Genomic DNA, 20,560 nt, shown 5'->3' on the forward strand with positions numbered 1-20,560 from the left:
ACTTCTATGACTTGTGGACTTCAACTCCCAGATTCCAACATGGCTGGCTGAGGAATTCTGGGAATTGAAGTCCACAAGCCTTAAAATTGCCAAGTGTGGAGACCCCTGTGTGAGAAAGAACAAGCTACAAAAACCTTTTTATCTGACAAACCTTGAGCCACCAGCATTCCAACAAACACTATTAACAGGAGACGTTCTCCTGAGGGTTTGAAAGCTGTCAGAATGAGCAGAATCCTATGCAAAGTATCCGTGAGAGGCCTAGATAGGATATATGGGGAGTCGGTATGTGGTCAAAGTTGAACCACAAAAGTCACACACACACACAAAAAAAAACCCCCACGTATTTTGTCAGAGGTTGAGAGGACTCCAGCAGCTTCAGGAGAAACACAGTCCCATTTTTTTTTCCTCAAAAAACAAGACACGTCATCCAGCTCCGAAGAACCAGGCTTGTCAGTAAGACCGATGCACAACAGAGCAACCGACGTTAGAGACCTAAGAACACTTATTCGTTACACGGCTTTCTCTTTAGCGACAAATGCTTTGTGAGGTAGATGAGCATTTCCCCGTTTTATGCAAAGAGAAGTGAAGGGGGGGGGGGGGCTCCGTGGTTTGGGATGCCATCGCATTTCTAAGTGAGCATGTGGAACTGCCCTGACTTCAAAAAGCAGATTTTTCTCCCCCAGGAAGGTTCTTTTTTTTTCTAGAGTTAAATTCCCTAGTTTAGGGTTGGGGTCAAAGGACAATTTGACTATTGCATCTTCTCTGTCCTGGCTTATCCTACTGGCCTAACTTCGTCTTTCTCCTTTCTGCTTTAGAACTGGTTCTTGGACTGAATGGACCCCTTCCCATGGACACAAGCAAATGCAAGAAGTTTTAAGGGATTATTATTTTTTGGGGGGCGGGTGAAGAACTCGAAAGTGGTTGGAATCCTAACTGTTAAGGTTGACTTGGGATTTGCACATCTTTACTGCTTCCCTGGACATTAGTAGACACCCAACCCTCATCCTTTGTCCCCAGTGGGTAGCTTTAGGGGTGTGTGTGTCTGTGTGTGTGTACACACACACATATGTGTAGATATAACCAGAAGCACACACGTGTGTGTACACACACCTCTTATAAAGACTTTAAATAGTATACAGGTCTCTGGTTTATCCAGCAATGGTTTCCTTCCGTCCCACGCGTGGTGTCTGCCAGGAACATTAAATATACAACGAAATAAGCCACAGGATTGTCAGCCAGCCGAGAGTTCAAGTCCCACATGCACGGGGGAGCGGGCCATGCACACAATTTGTTCTTGCTTCTTTAGCCACCTCCTTCGGCCACGGTGGGTGCTTGGAGCCTCCCTTTTCCCCCGAGAAAAGAGAGCAAAGCTCGCCTTTCTTTCGGATGGAGGCCGCCAGGTCAGTTTTGCTCCCCTTCGGACGACTCTTCTTCCGCTTCTTCAAGCCACTGGATGAACTTCTGAAGCTGCAAAAACAATGCCAGGGTGAGAGACGATCGACGCGCAGCTATGGTGGCTCCCAGGAAGAGCCCACCGGAAGCCTCTTGGCCATAAACGGTTGGGACAAGGGCAGGGGAACAGAATTCCCATCAGAATTCCTTCCATGGGTTGCTGCACTTCAGACCTTGGGATTTCAACTGCGGGTGTTCAATCCCTGAAACTGGCCTGGCCGAAGCCATCTTGGAGCTTCAGTGGGGCCACACAATGGAGGTGAGGGATGTGGGTGGTGAAATTAGAGATAGCTGGGGTTGTGTAGTCAAAATAAATGTCAGCGTTTATTAAACGTCAGGGGGTGGATTTGTAGTTTTGAGTTCTGCAAGGAAGCCCGAAACGTTCAGATTCGGGAGAATGTCAGTGTTCCAGCAAACCCTCCATTCCAATCAATAACTCTGAGACAGACACCTCTCCAAAGTATCTTTATTTGGACAGTAACTGGCACATCTGTGGAATCCCGAATCTGAAAGTTTCGTACTTCCTTGAAAGAGCGAAAACTACAAATCCATCCCCCCGCTTAGCTATCACATGGCCCAACCGCCATCTGCCCTAAAGTTAAGATTCCCATTTCATTATGCACCACACTCAGTGACCTTGAACCAACAAAAGAATTTTATTTTGTCTAACCAGAGATACTCCAATGAATTCTTCCCCCCCCTCCCACTTTCTCAGGCTCAATTGTGGCAGCAATGGAGCATTGAATCTCAATATTGCTTCCAAAGCTGACAATAAAAATACTTTCTCTTGGGACCCAAGGATGTTCTCGCACCTGATCGGAGGAAGGAGGAGTGACGGTCACTGGACCTTCAGACAGCCCCCTGGATTGGACCATGTGACTGACTGGGGTCGAGAGAAAAACTTTTACTTTTAGTTAGGTGAAAAACCGTGGGACTTTTCAGAGTCAGTTTTCACCAGATAGGTGCCAATATATTTCCAATAAACCTATTGTCAACTCAGAAATATTTATCTGGTCTTTTAGAGTTGTCAGCGGAAAGAGGGAGTGGCGGGGGAGTAATGCATACCTTAAATATTTTCATGGATAATTGCTAGGCGGCAGAAGCTTCTGGCGCGCAAGATTATTACTGGAGAGGGACGGGCTCCATAGTGAGGCGGGGATCAGTTACTGAGGGTCGGAATAGGGTAGGGATGTAGACATGTTATAGGATTAATAGCATTTAGGGATAACGGGTTAGAACTAGAACTGCGTATAGGCCTAGGTGTGGTGTGGTGTGTCTCATGATAATGGTAATAAAAGGAGAGGGAGCAAACTCTAACCATGCCTGGCTTTTAGCTTTTCTCGTCAGATAGAAAGCTGGAGTTCATATTCATTTCAGGACAAATCTTCAATGCTCAAGGACTGGCTAACAGATAATCAGAGTTGGAAGGGACCTTATAGGTCATCTAGTCCCACCCCCCGCCCAAGCGGGAGACCCTACACCATTTCTGACAAATGGCAGTCCAATCTCTTCTTGAAGGTCTCAAGTGATGACACTCCCACAACTTCCGAGGGCAGCTTCTGTTCCATGGGTTGATTGTTCCCCCTGTCAGAAAGTTTCTTCTTATTTCCAGGTTAAATCTCTCCTTGTTCAGTTTCCATCCATTATTTCTTGTCTGGCCTTCAGGTGTTTTAGAAAATAGCTTGACCCCTTCCTCTCTGTGGCAGCCCCTCAACTATTGGAAGACTGCTTTCATGTCTCCCCTGGTCCTTCACTAGACTAGCCAAGCCCAGTTCCTGTAACCGTTCTTCATATGCCTTAGTCTCCAGTCCTCTAATCATCCTGGTTGCGCTTCTCTGCATTTTTTATAGAGTCTCAACATCTTTTTTACAATGTGGTGACCAAAACTGGATGCAGTACTCTAGGTGTGGTCTTACTAAGGCTTTATAGAGTCGTATTAGTACCTCCCTTGATCTGAGAGAGAGCGTGATTGATGACTCTTGGCTATGGTTGTGTCCCATTGGAGAATATACATCCAAGGGGGCGGGGGAAGACCAGGGTCAAGGGTGAGATGAATGATGTGTCATGTTCACTCCTAATAAATGATTTTTTTAAAACTCTGAGAGATGCGGCTAGATTCATGATTCGCATGGGGGTGGACTGTCGGAGCCCTGACAGCTATTCTTTGAGGAATCTACTTGCCTTTGAGTGTTGCTTGAAATGGATTTATTACTTGGAACAGGTAGTCCTTTGACTTACCACCATTCATTTAGGGACCGTTTGAAATTCCAGCAGTGCTGGAATTACGGAGGCACTTGTGAACGCCACAGCATCCTCATGGTCATGTCATCAAAATTTGGGCGTTTGGCAACTGGCATGTATTTTTGAGTGTTGCAGTGTCCCGGGGTCATATGGTGACTTTCTGACAAGTAAAATCAATGGGGAAGCCAGGTTCACACTTAAGAACGGTGTTACTAACTTAACAACTGCAGGGGCTCACTTAACAACAGGGGCAAGAAAGGTCGTAAAACGGGACAAAACATACTTAACAGATGCCTCTCTTAGCAGCAGAAATTCCAGGCTCAAATTGTGGTCATTATGTCGAGGACTACCTGAACAATAACATAGCCAATGTGGATGGTGTACGTTATGGTAGGCCATGAATTGTTTCAAATTGATTTACTAAAACGACTATTGGCTGTTTTTGCCTTATGGTGATTCATAGGGTTCCCACAGGGTGCTAAGGGCTTTAATTTAACCACAGTCTGCTAATCCAGGGCTGAGTTCACACACTGTAGCAAGCCCCAAACAAACAAAATTAGGGTTTAATGCAACAGCTTAACCCAGTTGCCAACTGGGGTTTGTTTGTTTGTTGCCAAGTAGTATTTGACTTTCTGGAAATCTGGCTAAAGGAATTTTCCCTCTTCTTAGAATACCACAACACCCTCTGTGTGGGGCTGCCCTCAAACACTATTCTGAAGTTGCCAAAGGAACAGAATCAGGTGACCAGGGTGCTAATGGGTTGAGAGTCTCTATTGTGGAATTTCTGCTAAGTCTAAATTCAAACTAGGGATCGTCTCCACCAGCCCAAATCTACCTATCCTCGGTGGTCATGAAGGGAAGGAATTCTAACTTGATGACATTTTCTGGGGTGGCCTTGAACTCTGCAACCACTTTCCCCGAGGTGTACCTGTCATGCCCCTGTTGGAATCTGATTCAGAGGGGGAGGCCAAATAGCTGACAGAGAGTAGGAGTGTGGCTCCGTTCGCTGTGGAAGAAACTGGAGAAGAGCAAAGTCCGGCCAGGTAGAGCAGGGCAGAGGTAGAGCAAGGGAGAGGGAATTCAGAGAAAGACCCAGGCCCACCCCCTCTTCATTCTAGGCCACGCAGGGAGGAACGGAGAAGGGAGCAACATGAGTTGCATGGCTTACGGGGGAGGAAAGGGCCCTGATTCCCTTCATTAGCTGCATCTGGGAACACAGTGTTTAAAAACGGAAGTTGCGCAAAACAAACTGTTGGGAGCAAATCGTGAATTATCTGGTATCGTCAAGGCTTATCTGTGCTCCCGGTGTCTTCCCAACTGTGTGTGTTTTGCTGTGCTTTCAAGTCTGCAATTTCTTATCCTGCCCTGTCAAGTTAATTCCTGCAGCGTGGTTTGTTTGGATTTTTAGTTACAGTTTGTATGTACTTCGTTTTCGGACTGAATTTCCTCTACTTAAAGACTGTTCCTAGGAGAGTTTTTCTCCAGCTGAAGGTAACCTGGACATTGGGGGCAAAGTTGGAGGTAATAAAGGGACTCTTCTAGCTTATTTGACCGTGTTGCCTTTGTGCCACACCTCGGGTCATCACAATACCTGTTCCCTTAGGTTTTGATTTTCTGTAAGGCAGTAAGCACGATTCTGTTTAATGGGTTTTTTAAATGGGTGATAATTGGGTGTGGTTACGTTTGGATTTGATTTTACATATTCTGCTTATAGCTATTTTTATGTAAGCTACTGTGTTTGCGTTTATTCTGTTTTAATGTTGGTAAACCATCCACCATCTTGGGATGAGGTATAAATACGTGTGATGGATACGCCTCGCAAAATCTTCACCAATGATGGTAACTCACCCGCTGGTTTTTACGAAGCTGTTTGCCTTTATCTGATGTGTCCCGTTCAGAAAACCAGGTTAGAATCATCTCTTCTGCTAAGATTTCCAGTTGATAGAATGTCATCAGGACCTGGAAGGATGACAGAAGAAGCTGGGCTTGTAATGCATGGTCAGGAAGGCAGGCACAGTGCTAAATGAAATACAGAGTTGTACAGCGAAGTCCCCAAGGTGCTTTCCAAAAGACAACTGGGCTTTCTTGATTCTTCCTGAAGACATTTCGCTTCTCATCCAGGAAGCTTCTTCAAGTCAAACTTGGCCCTTCCGAGAAAATTCAAAAAAATTCCAGTTGTAGTTTTGAAAGCATCTTTGGGACAACAATGAACTGGATGACTCAACTCAAGTGATTTTTTAATAGCAATAACACTTAGACTTATATACCACTTCACATTGCTTTACAGCCCTCTCTAAGCGGTTTACAGTTTCAGTATATTGTCCCCCAATAATCTTGGTCCTCATTTTATCAACCTCGGAAGGAGGTAATGTTTTACCAATGATAAAACTTAAAGAGTTTTAAAAAAAAACAACCAAAGGCTAATGAGAAGATCAGTGACAAAAAGCAAAGTGTGTGTGTGTGTGTTCTTATTTTTAATTAAAAAAATATTATTTTGCCAACCAAAAAGGCACCAGGTCTTATTTTCGGGAGATGTCATCCACTGACTAACCTCACTTGCATGCATCACCCGGGCCTCCTTTTCTCTGTCAGAGGCCTTCAGGAACTCCTCCTTCTGTGGCCGGCAAGACTTCCGCGAAGGCCTCTGCGGCCGATAACAGAGCTCTGGATTGATCCAGAGCTTGGTTATCAGCTAGAGAGGCCTCCAGGAAAGCCTTGCCAGCCTTGCTGGTGCAGGAGAAATGGGCCAGCAAGGCAGGTGTCGGGGTGTGCAAAGCCTGGCTACAACTGGTCAAAGGTAAGTAGTAGGGCAGCTCCACACACCCCATCCCGACCCTAGCTTAATTTTTTACCCATCCACTCTGGAGTGGGCAGGATCTTAATTAGGATGTAGGGCTTATATTGGGCGCACGTGTAAAATTCAAGCTAGGACTTACTTTCAGGGTAGGTCCTATTTTTAGGGAAACAGGATATGTAAATTCTAAAGAGGATAACTCTCTCGGCAGCTGCTTAAGCATTTCTTAGGTGAAATCTGTAAAGTCCTATCTGGATTCTGCTACCCAGAAAAGCTTATTGTCCATTCTTGACTTCTAGCCTACCGTGACCACTATCTTCACGGTAAAGGTAAAAAGTAAAGGGGTCCCGTGATCCCCTCTTTTGCGAACTTCTGACAAGCAAAGTCCATGGGGAAGCCAGATTCATTTAACGACTGGGTTACTAACTTTTAACAACTGCAGTGATCCACTTAACAACAGTGGCAAGAAAGGTAGTCAAATGGGGCAAAATTCACTTCACAAACGTCTCGCTTAGCCACAGAAATCTTGGTTGCAACTGAGGTCTTAAGTCGAGGACTTACCTGTACACGGCATTCTCCTTGCTTTAAAATATTTAACATGACCCCAGTAACCCCGATCGGGTTACTGACTTAACAACTGCAGTGATTCACTTAACAGCTGTGGCGAGAAAGGTCATCAAAGGCCAAAAACTCAATTGTCTCGCTTAGCAGTAGAAATGTTAGGCTCCGTTGTGGTCTTAATTTGAGGACTGCCTGTACTCATTTTCAACAAGCAAGGTGCAGGCAGAGGTGCTAGCCTAACTGGGTGAACTCAATATCTGGCCAAGCCATTCGGAAACCTTTCAGGGATTGGCAGGCGGGTCCTTCATTCAACTTTGGTGACAGGAACATGGGACCTTCCCATGGATTTAAGAGACAGAAGGAAATTCCAGTTCAGCCAACAGGTCATTCATTCATTATTCAGCCCGGGATCAACCTCCAGCTAGCCTGTCAACACCCATGGGAAGCTTACTTTGGCCAGAACCGTGGTCAGCTTCTCGTGTTCCAAGAAGAACTCTTCGATGGCATGCAAAGAATCCAAGTGATCTGACGCTCGCTTGATGTAGTTCTTGAAGAGCGGAGCCCAATTCTTCAGCAACTGGGAGAGAGGGGAGCAAAGATAGCTGAATGCTAAAAAGGGGGGCTTAAGTAGATTAATATATAGAAGAATTTGGAATTGAAAATTGTTAGTAGATCTAGAAAGGAATGGAATGGAAATGATAGGACTAGGACTAGAATTAGAATAGGATAGCTCTATTTCTACAGAGTTCTACAGAAGAATTATTGAGCCTATCATCTGCACCCTTACAACTGTCTGGTTTGATGCTGCAACCCAACAAGATAGACAGAGACTCCAGGGGATAATTAGGACTGCAGAAAAAAACAATTACCACAATTTCCATTGAGGACCTGTATCCTGCACGAGTCAAAAAGAGGGCTGTGAAAATGTTTAGACCCCCACATATCCCAGATATAAACTATTCAACTCCTACCTCAAAATGACACTATAGAACACTACACACCAGAACAACTAGACACAAGGACAGTTTTTCCCAGAATGCCATCACTCTGCTAAACAAATAATTCCCTCAACACTGTTCAACTATTTACAAAGTCTGCACTACTAGTACTGTTAAACTCTCATCCCTCCTTATCGCCCATCCCCTCCCGCTTGTAACTGTATGATGGTAACTTTGTCGCTTGTATCCTTACAACTTATATGGACTGTTTCCTAGCATGATTTCATTGCTTTTTGTACCCTATGAATATTATTAAGTGTTGTACCTCATGATTCTTGACTCTTGATGAATGTACCTTTTCTTTTATGTACACTGAGAGCATTTGCACCAAGACAAATTACTTGTGTGTCCAACCATACTTGGCCAATAAAGAATTCTATTCCATTGTATTCCATTCTATTCTATTCTATTCTATTCTATTCTATTCTATTCTATTCTATTCTATTCTAATTTCTATTTCTATTCTATATACACCAAGACAAATTCCTTGTGTGTCCAATCACACCTAGCCAATAAAGAATTCTATTCTATTCTATTCTATTCTATTCTATTCTATTCTATTCTATTCTATTCTATTCTATTCTATTCTACCCTACCCTACCCTACCCTACCCTGTCCTATTCTATTTCTATTCTAGAATAGAATAGAATCTGGAAGGGATCTTGTAGGTCATCTAGTCCAACCCTCTGCTCAAGGAGGAGACCCTATTCCACCTCAGACAAGTGGCTGTCCAGTCCCTTCTTAAAAACTTCTAATGATGAAGCACCCGCAACCCACAAAGAATGACCAAGAAACATTACATGCCAAGAAGATACAATTTACTGCTTTAAAAAGCGGTAAAATTAATATTGTTCTGTGGGTGTTTTTTTAAAAAACAAAACAATTTTAATGAAGAAATTTGCAAATGAACAAGACTCCTTGACACCTTGGCAGTGCATCCTGCAGCTTTCAGCTCACCTACCTGTCTGAAACAACCAACCCCTGAACTGTGGGCAGAAGAAACCCTCAGTGAATTTAAAGGCAGGCTAAACCAAGGGAAGATGGATGCTCACAGGGACTACCAAAGTGCAATAATGTTGAGGATCCTTTTCCGCGTTCATCTGCTGTAGAGGATATTCCAATACAACTTTGCTCAGTACCGCCATCACTTCTTTCAGGCCAATGTTGTAGGCGTATCTGCAAAGGGAAGGAGAAATGTTAACAGTCGTCCCTGTTATTTACAGATCATGCCAACCTTTCTTTGTTTCATCTGTCTTAGATGATATACACCTTTTCTGACACTGTATCAACATGAACTATCTCCAAAGGAGCTGTGATGACCCGGAGCATGGCACAAAAGCAACGAAGACACAAAAATAGGTAAAGTCCCTTTAATACCTCCAACTTGGCCCACAATGTCCAGTTATCATCGGCTGGAGGAAAAACTCTTCCAAAAACAGTTTGTAAAGGGAAGAAATTCTGTCCGAACCCAAAGTACATATAAATTATAAATAAAAACCAACACAAACCACGCTGCAGCAATTAACAAAACAGGGCAGGATAAGGAATTGAAGACTTCAAAAGATAATGAAACACACACAGTTGGGAGGACACCAGAACTCAGATAAGACTTGGCAAACCAAAATAATTCACGCTTTGCTTCCAGCAAGGAGTTGTGCGCAAACACCCTCTTTAATCTGTTTTCCCAGCTGCAGACCTTGAAAAGGGGATCAGGGCCCTTTCCTCTCCCATAAGCCACGTTGCTCCTTCTCCATTCCTCCCTGCCTGCCCTAGGATGAAGAGGGGGTGGGCCTGGGTCTTCCTCTGAATGCCCAGCCAGACTATACTCTTCCCCAGTTTCCTCCACAGTCACCGGAGCCCCACGCCCACTCCCTGTCAGCTGTTCCACCTCTCCCTCAGAATCAGATTCCAACAGGGGCATGACAGGAGCACAGATACAAGAGTGGGACGAAACAGATGTACATATGATTTCAACAGCAAGGAAAATAAAGCAGTAACGGTTAAATCAATTGTTCTGTTCAATGAGAATACATTTGTGGTTTTTTTTTTTTAAAAAAATGGATATCACTTCTAGATTTTGTGCTTGTGATAGGGAAAAAAATTAAATTTTGACTTTGGTTTTGCTGATTAGATAGATGTGTTGTTATAGAAATGATGCGGCCTTCAATGAAATCGAGTTTGACACCCCTGCTCTGGAGGCAGAAATTCGTTTTGATTCAGTGAAGCACTTATGGTTGAAAAAAAAAGATTTGTCTTCTGCCATAGTGGACATTTTGTTTATCTGTGTTATTGTTTTTCTGTATGGCTCTGACTCCAATATGCTAGGTACATTACACATTCTGATATGGTACAGGTTTCCTGCCTAAACAGGAGGCTGGACTAGAACAGGGGTCGCCAACCTTTTGGACGTCAGGGACCACCAAACTCATAATTTTAAATCCCGCGACCAGGGACCCTGGGAAAATCCCCAAAAAAGTCTGCAGGAAAATTTCCCACCCTGTTTTCCTACCGATTGATCGTTCTTTATTTGGGATCGCAGGATACCGTCTCTAGCTCCATTCTCAGGGAGAGAGAGGGAGGGAGAGAGAGAGAGAGAGAGAGAGAGACTTTTGGCTTCATGCAAGGAAAGCAGCAGAAGCCACAGAAGTCTTTCTTTCTCTCCTCCAAACTCCGCCAGAAAGGAGTCTTTGCCAGCGCAGCCTCTTGGAGCAGGAGGCCTTGCAGGGTCCCAAAGACTCATTTCTGGCAGAGTTTGGGGGAGAAAGAAAGACTTTTGCTGCTTTCCTTGTGTGCAGCCAAAAGTAGAAGAAAGAAGTGGAAAGAAGCAACCCAGTGGCCAGGTGAAGCGCGTGGGGCAAGTGGAACAAATTCCCCCTCCACCCTTTCCCCGCTCCCCTCACTACTTTGTGTTGTTCGCAATGCAAGCAACGCAAGCCTTGTGTTCCCGCGAGCCATGCGGGCAGCGCAGCCTTGTGTTCCTGTGCAGCCTGGATTAACTGCTTTGGGGAGTGCTCTGAGGGTGACATTTCTCTGTGGACCACCAAAATTTCCTCACAGGCCACCAGTGGTCCCTGGCCCACAGGCTGGCGACCACTGTTCTAGAAGATCTCCAGCTCCCTTCCAACTCTGTTTTTCTATTTTATTCTAAATGCCCAGTTATATACTAATGTATAAAAGTAAAAAAAGTTGAGGTTGTAATGTTATCTTGTATTGTGGAGAAAGTCAATGCCATTTTCTTTCTTCCCTTTTACCTCATATTTTGTTTCCCCCTTTTTCCCTTCCCTTAATTTCTTTTTTTTTAATTTTTCTTTGTATTTTATACATTGATAACACAATACAAGTTATATACAGAGAAGAGCAGGACGAAACATTTAAACTGACTAAACAAATGCATGTCCAGAACAAAATTTCATTGAAATAACTACTAATACCCGAGTTTAAATTTTAAAAATAAACCAAATGTTTAGGTGCACAAAGTGGGAGGTTGGCCACCTACATCTCTGCTCATCAGGTCTTGGCCCACACCTGGACAGCACCACTTTATCCTAAAGCAAGGGTCTTCAAACTTGGCAAGTTTAAGACTTGTGGACTTCAACTCCCAGAATTCCTGAGCTAACACGACTGGAGGAGGAATTCTGGGAGTTGAAGTCCACAAGTCTTAAAGCTGTCAAGTTTGAAGACCCCTGTCCTAAAGTCACAAAACCCTGACCAAGGTCTTACTTGAGAGAGTTGATCTCCAGAACCAAGTTGTCACAAGAGATTTTTTCTTCTTCACCTCTCTGCAAAGTCCCCAACACCTCATTCTGGAAAACTGAAATCAAAGAGCAGATTAGAAGCTGAGTGAGTAAGTACTCAGGTGGATGAAGAGCTGATAAAAAGCAACCTTTGGCCTCCATTTTGAAAGCCAGAAAGCTTTTTACCCTCATACTCAAGTCAGTTTCTCCTTTAATGTCATGCAGGAGAGGTGCATTTAAGAGTCAACGCCCTGCCACAAGAGAGAGGAACAAGATTACCTTTGACGTCGTCCATCTGAGGGGAAGCTGTCCGGCTGTCCATCTGCTCAGACCCAAAGCTCATATCGCTTTCAGACTCACTTTCTTCTTCAGTCTTTACGGTGAGGCCTAGTTAAGATGGGAGGAAAGAAATCTTCTGAAGTTCTCGGATTTCGCTCCAGCACCCTTTTTCACAAATTCATGTTTCTATCCAGTATTTTCAGGTCAAGGACTATATTTTTAATCAACCTCTTTTCTGCTACTGTCGTTCTTACAAAACTGGTTCTTGAATGGCTCTTTTGTCCTGGAGTGCAGGTAGTCCTCGACTTACGACAGTTCGGTGTGTGACTGTTCAAAGTCACTGAAAAAAAGGGACTAAACGAGAGTTTTTCACAATTACAACTGTTGCAGCATCCTAATGTTCACGTTTATCAAAATTTAGATGCTTGGCAACTGACTCATATTTATGACAGTGTCCTGAGGGTTACGTGATTCCCTTTTGTGACCTTCTGAGAAGCAAAGTCAACAGGGAAGCCACTTAACAACCCAGTTAACAACCACATGGATAACTTAACACTTAACACTTAACAACCACATGGATTTGTTACTAACTGGGAGTGGAAGTCCACCAGTGTTGTGGTTCGCCGGCAGCAGGTGAGGACAGCTGAGGTCTCTGAGAGTGAGGACTTGGATGAGGGGCCTGCGTGTGATGCAGGGATGGGGCCAGGACTATCGGAGAGTGGGGTGCTACCTTCGGAGCTTGTGGAGTCTGGCAGCAGTGATGCAGAGGACCCCGAGGAACCTGTGCCCAGTACATGTGTGTGCAGGGCTACTCAAAGGAAAGAGCAGCTGCAGCAGCACAGGCGACTCAGGAGCAAAGCTGTAAGGGGGCCCTTCCCATAAGGGATAAAAGCCAGCCCTCATGGGATTGGGTTCTTTGCAGGAAGCAAAGTAGTTCTTTCAACTCCAAGTTCTTGTGGAAGTCCTGTCTGTTCTGGTTTGTTTTCGGAGACATTTGGTTTTGGATATTTCCCTGCAATTAATCTTGTGTTCTTGGCAACCTTTCACAACCTTGAAAGTGTTTGCTCTTGCCTGGGACAATTAGTTTTAATGACTTTTTGCTGTGAATGAACAGAATTCACAGAGACACATTAAAAAGGGTTGCTTTTATGTTTTTTCTGTTTATTTGATTTGAATGAGACTTGGGTCAGAACAGCCAGGTTTAAAGTTGCAAAGGTTGGAGACCCCTTGTCATGCCCCTGGTGGAGACTGACTCTGACGGAGAGGAGGAACAGCTGACAGGGAGTGGAAGGGTGGCTCCGGAGGTTGTGGAGGAGGCTGGGGAAGGGCAGAGGCCAGCTGGGCAGTCAGAGGAGGACCCAGGCCCATCTCCTTTCCATCCTAGGGCACGCAGGGAGGAGAGGATAAGGGAGAGACGTGGTCTACTTGGGAGGAGAGGGCCTTGATCCTCTTCATGGGCTGCAGCTGTGACAACTGGATAAGAGGACGGACATGCGTACGGGCGAGTGCTGGAAACAAAGCATGGAAATATCTCTAGTTTATGGTTCCTCTCTGAGTTTGGCATCCTTCCCAGTGGGTGTTCTGATATCTGTGGATGTCCTCCAGCTCTTATCTTGCCTAGTTTGTGTTGTTTTTTTTACTCTTTATAATTTAAACGGCATTTCCTCCTTCTTGTAACCGCTTGTGTGGGAGTTTTTTGTCTCCAGTCAAGGATATTTGGAGCTTGGAAGCAAAGTGAAGGAATAAAGGGGGCTTCACATGTTTTTTTGTGACTGTGTTTATTTTGTATCCCACCCCGGGTCATCACACCCCTGCTCCAAAGGCTGCTGCTGCTGCTGCGGGTCTATGACAATTCGCTACAGCCAGTTCACCATCACCAACCTGCCACAGCCAACCCACCACGGCCAACTTGCCATGAGCAATTTGCGGCAGGGCAACTCGCCACAGAACAACTTCCTTGCGGGGCAAGAGTTACACTAACATCAAAGAAATGGCGGAACAGTATCATGAAAGAAAGGATGCAAAAGGAGGGACAGCACGAAACGCGAAGGGCATAAATTAAAACAATTCTTATTTATTCCAAATCATGAAATAGAAGGGGCTTAAATTGTCCCGCAACGAGTTGCCTCGCGGAGAGTTGGCCGTGGCAAGTTCACCTGCTACAAGTTGGCGGTGGACAGTTGCCTCATCCCCGCTGCTGCACCACTTTTCTTGTCAATTCTTGCCCCTTTCAAGAATCGCAGAGGGCCGTGGGACTACCCACCATTCCCGATGCCGGTCGTGGCATTCGGAATCCCATTTTTCCTATATCCTGCTTACCCCAAAGGCTTTGTCTTTGTTCCTCCTGGTTCGCGTCGTTTTCATCAGCTGCTTTCCAAAGGTAGCCTCTGCCTTGTGAGCCAACGTCTTCTGTGTTGTAGCCTGAAGTAGAAAATTAACGTTGTCTTGATTAACCATCGTTGGGGAGAAAAGCACCCAACTAAACAAAAGAAATGGGTGTGTTGACAAGCAGTCCCACAAAAAATCTACCCTAAAGGAGAATATCTGTGGCTCAAAGCTGAAACGAGAGATTCTTGTTGTTCTCAGAACTTGGTCCTCCTCCTCCTCCTCCTCCTCCCTCATTCCTTTCTAGCACTGATGATGTTGCCTGGTTGGGTAATGAAGCATCTGCAAGAAAACAACCAAGTTCAGAGAGCACCAAGGCCTCCATAATGCCAGTCCTTCTCCTCTTTCTCCTCTTCCTCCTCCTCTCTACAAACCCTCTTCCCTTCTAGCACTGATGATGTTACCTAGTTTGGGCAGAGAAGCGTCTGCAAGAAAACAGCCAAGGTCCTACAGCACCAAGGACCCCACAAGTCTACCTCGTTAGCTAATTTTTTTTTTCTAATCCTAGCACCAAGTTAGAGACTTGGTGGCTCAGAGGCTGCTGAGCTTGTCGATCAGAAAAGTCGGCAGTTTGGCGGTTCGAACCCCTAGCAACGTGTAACTGGAGTGAGCTCCCATTACTTGTCCCAGCTTCTGCTAACCTAGCAGTTTGAAAGCATGTAAAAAATGCAAGTAGAAAAACAGAGGCCACTTTGGTGGGAAGGTAACAGCGTTCCATGCACCTTCAGCATTTAGCCATTCTGGCCACATGACCACGGAGATGTCTTTGGAGAGCGCTGGCTCTTCGGCTTTGTGACAGAGATGAGCACCGCCCGCTAGAGCCGGAAACGACTAGCACGGGTATGCGAGGGGAACCTTTACCAGTTACCACCAAGTTGGCTACAAAGGAAGATGGTGGCTGAGGAACAGCAGTCTTGGGCCCTCATCCCTTCTAGCCTAAGTAAGGATGCCTTTGAGCAATAGTACTCAGACTTATATACCGCTTCACACTGCTTCACAGCCCTTTCTAAGCGGTTTACAGTCAGCCTCTTGCCCCCAGCGATCTGGGTCCTCATTTTACCGACCTCGGAAGGATGGAAGACTGAGTCAACTTTGAGCCTGGTGGGATTCGAACTGCCAAATTGCAGGCAGCCAGCAGTCAGCAGAAGTCGCCTGCAGTACTGCACTCTAACCATTGCGCAACTGCGGCGCCTTTTGCTTCAAATACTGGTTGGTTTAAGAGGAAGCAACAGAAATCATACATAATGAATGAGGCATATGTCTATCTTCACAAACCAAAACCTATTGTGGGGTTAATTACTTCAGGGGCAGCATCTGGAACTAGTAAGCCGAGAGCCTACGTGGTGTGATGGTAAAGGTGTTGTAGGCGATGATCAGGCTGAGCGGGAGGGAGGAGTCAAATGCATCATCAGCCATGAATCCCTTCGCACCCACAAGAGATCTAAGTGCAGGCCCCCTTGAATTCCGCTGAGTCTTATCTACCACCAATTTGCTTTGACGGTTAGTAGGTCAGATTCTTGTAGAGAACGAAAGCTCGCAATAACCTTCATTCGTTTTAAACTGCTTGGACTTCCTGATTTTCCCGCGCTTGACACTAATGGTGCTTTTCTTCGGCTCTCGACGCCTTTCTATTTTCCTGTTAATTTCCCTTGACCATTAGTCGTTCAGATTCTTGTAGGCAGCTTTTGCTTACAGTAAATCTTTATACGCATTTGAACTGCCTGGATCCCTGATTTCCCTGGTGCTGACAGGTCTGGGACTAGGCTGAAGGATACTGAGGTGCAAGCCCGCTCTCGACCACCCCAAATTTCTCTCTCTGCTTAACTTAACATACCTTGCAATATTGGGGTGGGTGGGGGAGAAATAGGGGCTAGCACGGATATTATCTAGTTTGGCAATGAAATGTCTGCAAGAAAACCCCAAAGCTCAGAGACCATCAAGGACACACACACACACCCCAGTTCAACCCCAAGCTGCAAATATTCTCTTTTGCCAAAAAGTAGGAGAGCGAGCTATGTATAAGCTCTTGAACGAAACTCGGGACGCAAATCTTATCAATAAATAAGAAGGTATTGGCATCACTAAAGAGCAACAAAAGCTAAGTAAAATAAAATGGCTGGAAGGGGGATTTCAAGTGGGCCCAAGTAAGATTTAGAGCCGGGAGCCAACTTTTCCTCCACCACTTCATCATCATCCCCTTCCCACCTGCTCGTTCAAAGCAGATTCTTTCTACAGCTGCTTAATCCGGAGCAGTTATTAATCCTTATCCTTAAATCCTTAGCAGGCTCCCAAAGGAAGACTCTATGGGGGGAAGGCAGAAGAGGATAACAGAATTGGAAGGGGCCTTGGGGTCTTCTAGTTCCACTCGAGCCGGAAACCCACGTCAGACAAATGGCTGTCTGGTCCCTTCTTTAAAACCTCCAGTGTTGGAGCACCCACAGCTTCCGGTAGCAAGGTGTTCCGCTGGTTAATTGTTCTGACTGATAGGGTGTTTCTTCTCGGGTCTAGGTTGCTTTCTCTCCTCGACTGGTTTCCGTCAGTTGCTCCTTGTCCTGCCTTCAGGCAATTCTGGAGAATAAGTTGACCGCCTCTTGTTTCTGGTAGCCCCTCAGATACTGGGTCAGGGGTCTCCCCAGAAAACCTGCAGGTGAACAGTCTCGCTCTCCGACAAATCCCGGGGACCCAGTTCTCCCCATACCTTTTTGCTTCACTTTGCTCTTCTCCTTGTTCACATCCTCATCGTCACTGAACTCATCTTCATCGTACTCTTCTTCATCTGCAGGATGCAGGGACACGACTGTGCCTTCTGGAAAGACCTTGTTAGGGCCCACCACCACCTACAATTAAGCAACATTTCCACGTTTTACTTCCTGCGGGAAGTCAAAAAAAAAAAGGCTTGCAAATTTCGAGCTCCCCCAATTCACACAGGTTGGAGGGAGGGGGGTCAGGAATCCAGGTCCCTAACAGAGCAGCAAGAGAACCAGCTATGAGCCCCTCAAGCTTCTCATCCAACTCTCATTCTGAGCACCTGTTCCTTGCTGAGCAGCAGGACAGGGTGCCGCATTTCGTTATGAAGGATACTGGCTCGATAACCGTGCTTCGCTCGATAAAATTGTGCCTCTGCCTACCAGCATCCATCGTTATTCATCTGGCTAGCGTCCTGTCAGTGTGTGAGAGTTGAGGGCTGTTTGGAAACTAAAGCAGTATTTGCTGTGTGAGCAAGGAGACAGCAAGGAGCCTGGGCGTGGCTTAGCTCAAGTGTTCTGTACTAAAGCCGCTTGCTGCTGTAAAACTGAAACTGAAACTCCTCTCCTCTGCTTGTGTTTTGCATTTGGAACGGATTTCTTTTCAGGTGGGGAGTAGAACTCCTTAGCATCAGAGTGTGTTAATAATAATAATAATAATAATAATAATAATAATAATAATAATAATAATAATAATAATACACGAAATACTAATGTTCTGATGGTCATTTCGAAAAATCCAATCTTAGTGAGCCCCTAGAAGCCAAGAGGAACATACGTGCCAAATTTTAAGTTTGTAGGCTTTACAGTTCTGGACATTTTGTGATGATGCATGAGTGGTATTTTGCTTTTTTATATATAGAGAGAATAATATATGTTTAGATAAGGACGGGAGCAGGTTGTAATCTTGAGAATAAGGACCTTCTGAGACTGCCTGTAGGAGAGGACTAGGCTGAAGGGGTTAAATGCATCATCAGTCTCAAGTCCCTTCACATGCACAAGAAATAAGTCCAGCCCACCATGAATTCCTTTGACTCTTATCTACCACCAATTTGTTTTGACCATTAGCGGTTCAGATTCTAGCTTTAGCGTACAATAAACCTACGCATTCATCTGAAGTGCCTCGGAAATCCTGATTTCCTGGGCTTAACACCACCCCGATTTCAGAGAGCATTCAAGGTTCCTTTGGGGAGCTTCTACGAACTGCCAGCCACCGGATGAATTAAGAACACTGCTTTTCGAACTGCCAGTGCATTCGAAGCAGACTGTAGAGAGGACCAGGGCAAACGGTGGGTGACATTTGATCTATCTCAAGATGCTTTGATTTCTCACCTTCGATCCCCATCAAAGAGTTCGCAACCCACTCAAAAGATGTGATGACTTCAAGTTCCAGAATTCCTTAGCTAGCATTCTGGGCATTAAAGTCCATATTATCTTAAGATGTCTATGGAGATTCCCAGTCATTCAGGTCATGGTTGTCCCAAAGGTGCTTTTTTTTTTTTTTTTCCAGAGGCAACTGGACTTTGTTTTTCTTCTCTGAAGGCGTTTCGCTTCTCATCCAAGTAGCTTCTTCAGCTCTGACTGGATGGTGGGGAACGGAAGGATTGTGGAAGATGAGCTCGGCAACCTAAAGCAGGGAGGGCGACCCATCAAGGAACACACCCGCAAATTCAGGACGATCAGTGGGAAGCTACCCCTTTTTGCCTGAACGGATGCCGGTTCAACAAGCCTAGACAAGCAAATTAGCCAAGTAACTGCCTATCAGGACATCCCAAACCGACTGGTTTCTGACTGGTTCCGCATGGCCATAAAAGTCTATGGGGCATTACCAGCTGTGTGTGTGTGTGTGTGTGTGTGTGTGTGTGTGTGTGTGTGTGTGTGTCATGAGCATAAGCTTCCATATCTGCAATCAATTTGATTTTGTGTGTGTTGTACAGGTCACCTTCAAGAAGTGAGGGGAGCCGAATGTCAACTCATAAAACATTTTGTATACACGTTTTATAGTTGACAACAGAAAGGGGGAGGAGTTTCAAAGAGCAGGCAGCAGTGTGGAATCGAAAGTACATTCCATTCATATTTTTCTTCAGAGACTGATTAGATGACTGAAGCTTTTGCCATGCAAAAATCTAATTGGCAAGCGTGATTGATGCCTCTTGGTTGTGGACGTGTTTCGTTGGATGATGCACCCAGAGGGATGGGTGGGCGGAAAGAAGGATCAAGGGTGATAGTGAATTACGTATCTCAGAGTTGGCTATGCCCAGGCAAATGCCAGATATGGGATGTTAATTTCAAATAAGTCTTTTTAAGTTTTGGGAGTGTGGCTCGACGCTCATGATTTTGAGTAACTGCCGGAATCCTGACACTAGCGACATGAGGAAGCCACTGGAAACCAAAGAGAGAGATCAGCCAGACCAGAGACCACCCAGCCAACGAGGAACTACAGCACCACAACCGGTCCCAAGACCAGCCCTCTTACGAAGCCCAATTAAATGCTACCAATGCGGGGATGGGTCACATGTCAGCAGTGTGCACAACCCTAGGCCCGAAACCAAACCACCCAGGCAGCACTAACATGTTTACTCCTAATAAATCTGCTTTAAGTTTGAAAATCCGGCTAGAGATTTAAATGGGGGTAACTACCGGAGCCTTGACAAGGATTTATATTCCTACCCAAAGGATGCAAATGACTAACTGTCTGCAAGATGCATAAATCCTTCTATTCCCCACCATCCAGTCAGAGCTGAAGAAGCTTCTTGGATGAGAAGCGACACGTCTTCAGAGAAAAACACGGGAAGTCCAGTTGCCTCTGGAAAAAAAATCACCTTTGGGACACACATCTTAGAGTTACCAATGTTAAAAAACATTGCTCTCTCGGAACAAAAATAAAATAATAATGAAAACATGCCTCCTCTAACTCACCTGGGAAGTAAGGACGCAATGAGGATTCAACGTTACGCCTTCCTTCACCTCTGCCTCGTCACAAACAATGGACTGAAAGATTTTTACATCGTCTCCTATATGGACATTATTCCACAGGAATGCTCGGTCCAGAAGGACACCATTACCTGATCAGTACCCAAAAAAAACAAACCATCACTTTATGCCATACTCATCTAGGTGTTTTTCTTACAATAGATAAGTTCGTTGTGTCTATTCACCGTCCCACAGCATAAAGTGGCTTGTGTCAACTCATAAAATATTTATTTAGCACTTTAGGTAAAGTCTGGCAGCCCAGAAATCATGATTTACAAACACTCCTTGACTTACAACCATTGATTTAGTGACCATGTGAAGCTAGAACTGCATGGAAAAAACTACCTACCCAATGATCACATGATCAAACTTTGAGTGTTGGCCATCCGGCATATATTT

The 20,560-nt window shown here is 45.1% G+C and overlaps 1 protein-coding gene across 2 annotated transcripts in view; it reads right to left on the minus strand.

Annotated features, from left to right (window-relative positions):
• Positions 1-511: 511 nt before the first annotated feature.
• The window catches only part of EIF2B5 (eukaryotic translation initiation factor 2B subunit epsilon), a 40,967-nt gene continuing 20,918 nt past the window's right edge, over positions 512-20,560 (minus strand). For both annotated transcript variants that reach the window (XM_087933651.1, XM_087933652.1), the window contains exons 8-16: positions 20,108-20,253; positions 17,143-17,281; positions 14,379-14,480; positions 12,060-12,167; positions 11,767-11,857; positions 9,099-9,222; positions 7,500-7,625; positions 5,542-5,652; positions 512-1,467 (exon numbers count right to left, since the gene is read on the minus strand). In XM_087933651.1, the coding sequence (XP_087789777.1) occupies positions 1,402-1,467; positions 5,542-5,652; positions 7,500-7,625; positions 9,099-9,222; positions 11,767-11,857; positions 12,060-12,167; positions 14,379-14,480; positions 17,143-17,281; positions 20,108-20,253 (1,013 nt within the window). In that variant the 3' untranslated portion in view covers positions 512-1,401. The remainder of the gene's footprint in view (positions 1,468-5,541; positions 5,653-7,499; positions 7,626-9,098; positions 9,223-11,766; positions 11,858-12,059; positions 12,168-14,378; positions 14,481-17,142; positions 17,282-20,107; positions 20,254-20,560) is intronic.

This window comes from Pseudonaja textilis, chromosome 4 (genome assembly GCF_049901715.1).
Source record: "Pseudonaja textilis isolate UNSWEBS1 chromosome 4, rPseTex1.2, whole genome shotgun sequence".
Taxonomy (NCBI): Eukaryota; Metazoa; Chordata; class Lepidosauria; order Squamata; family Elapidae; genus Pseudonaja; species Pseudonaja textilis.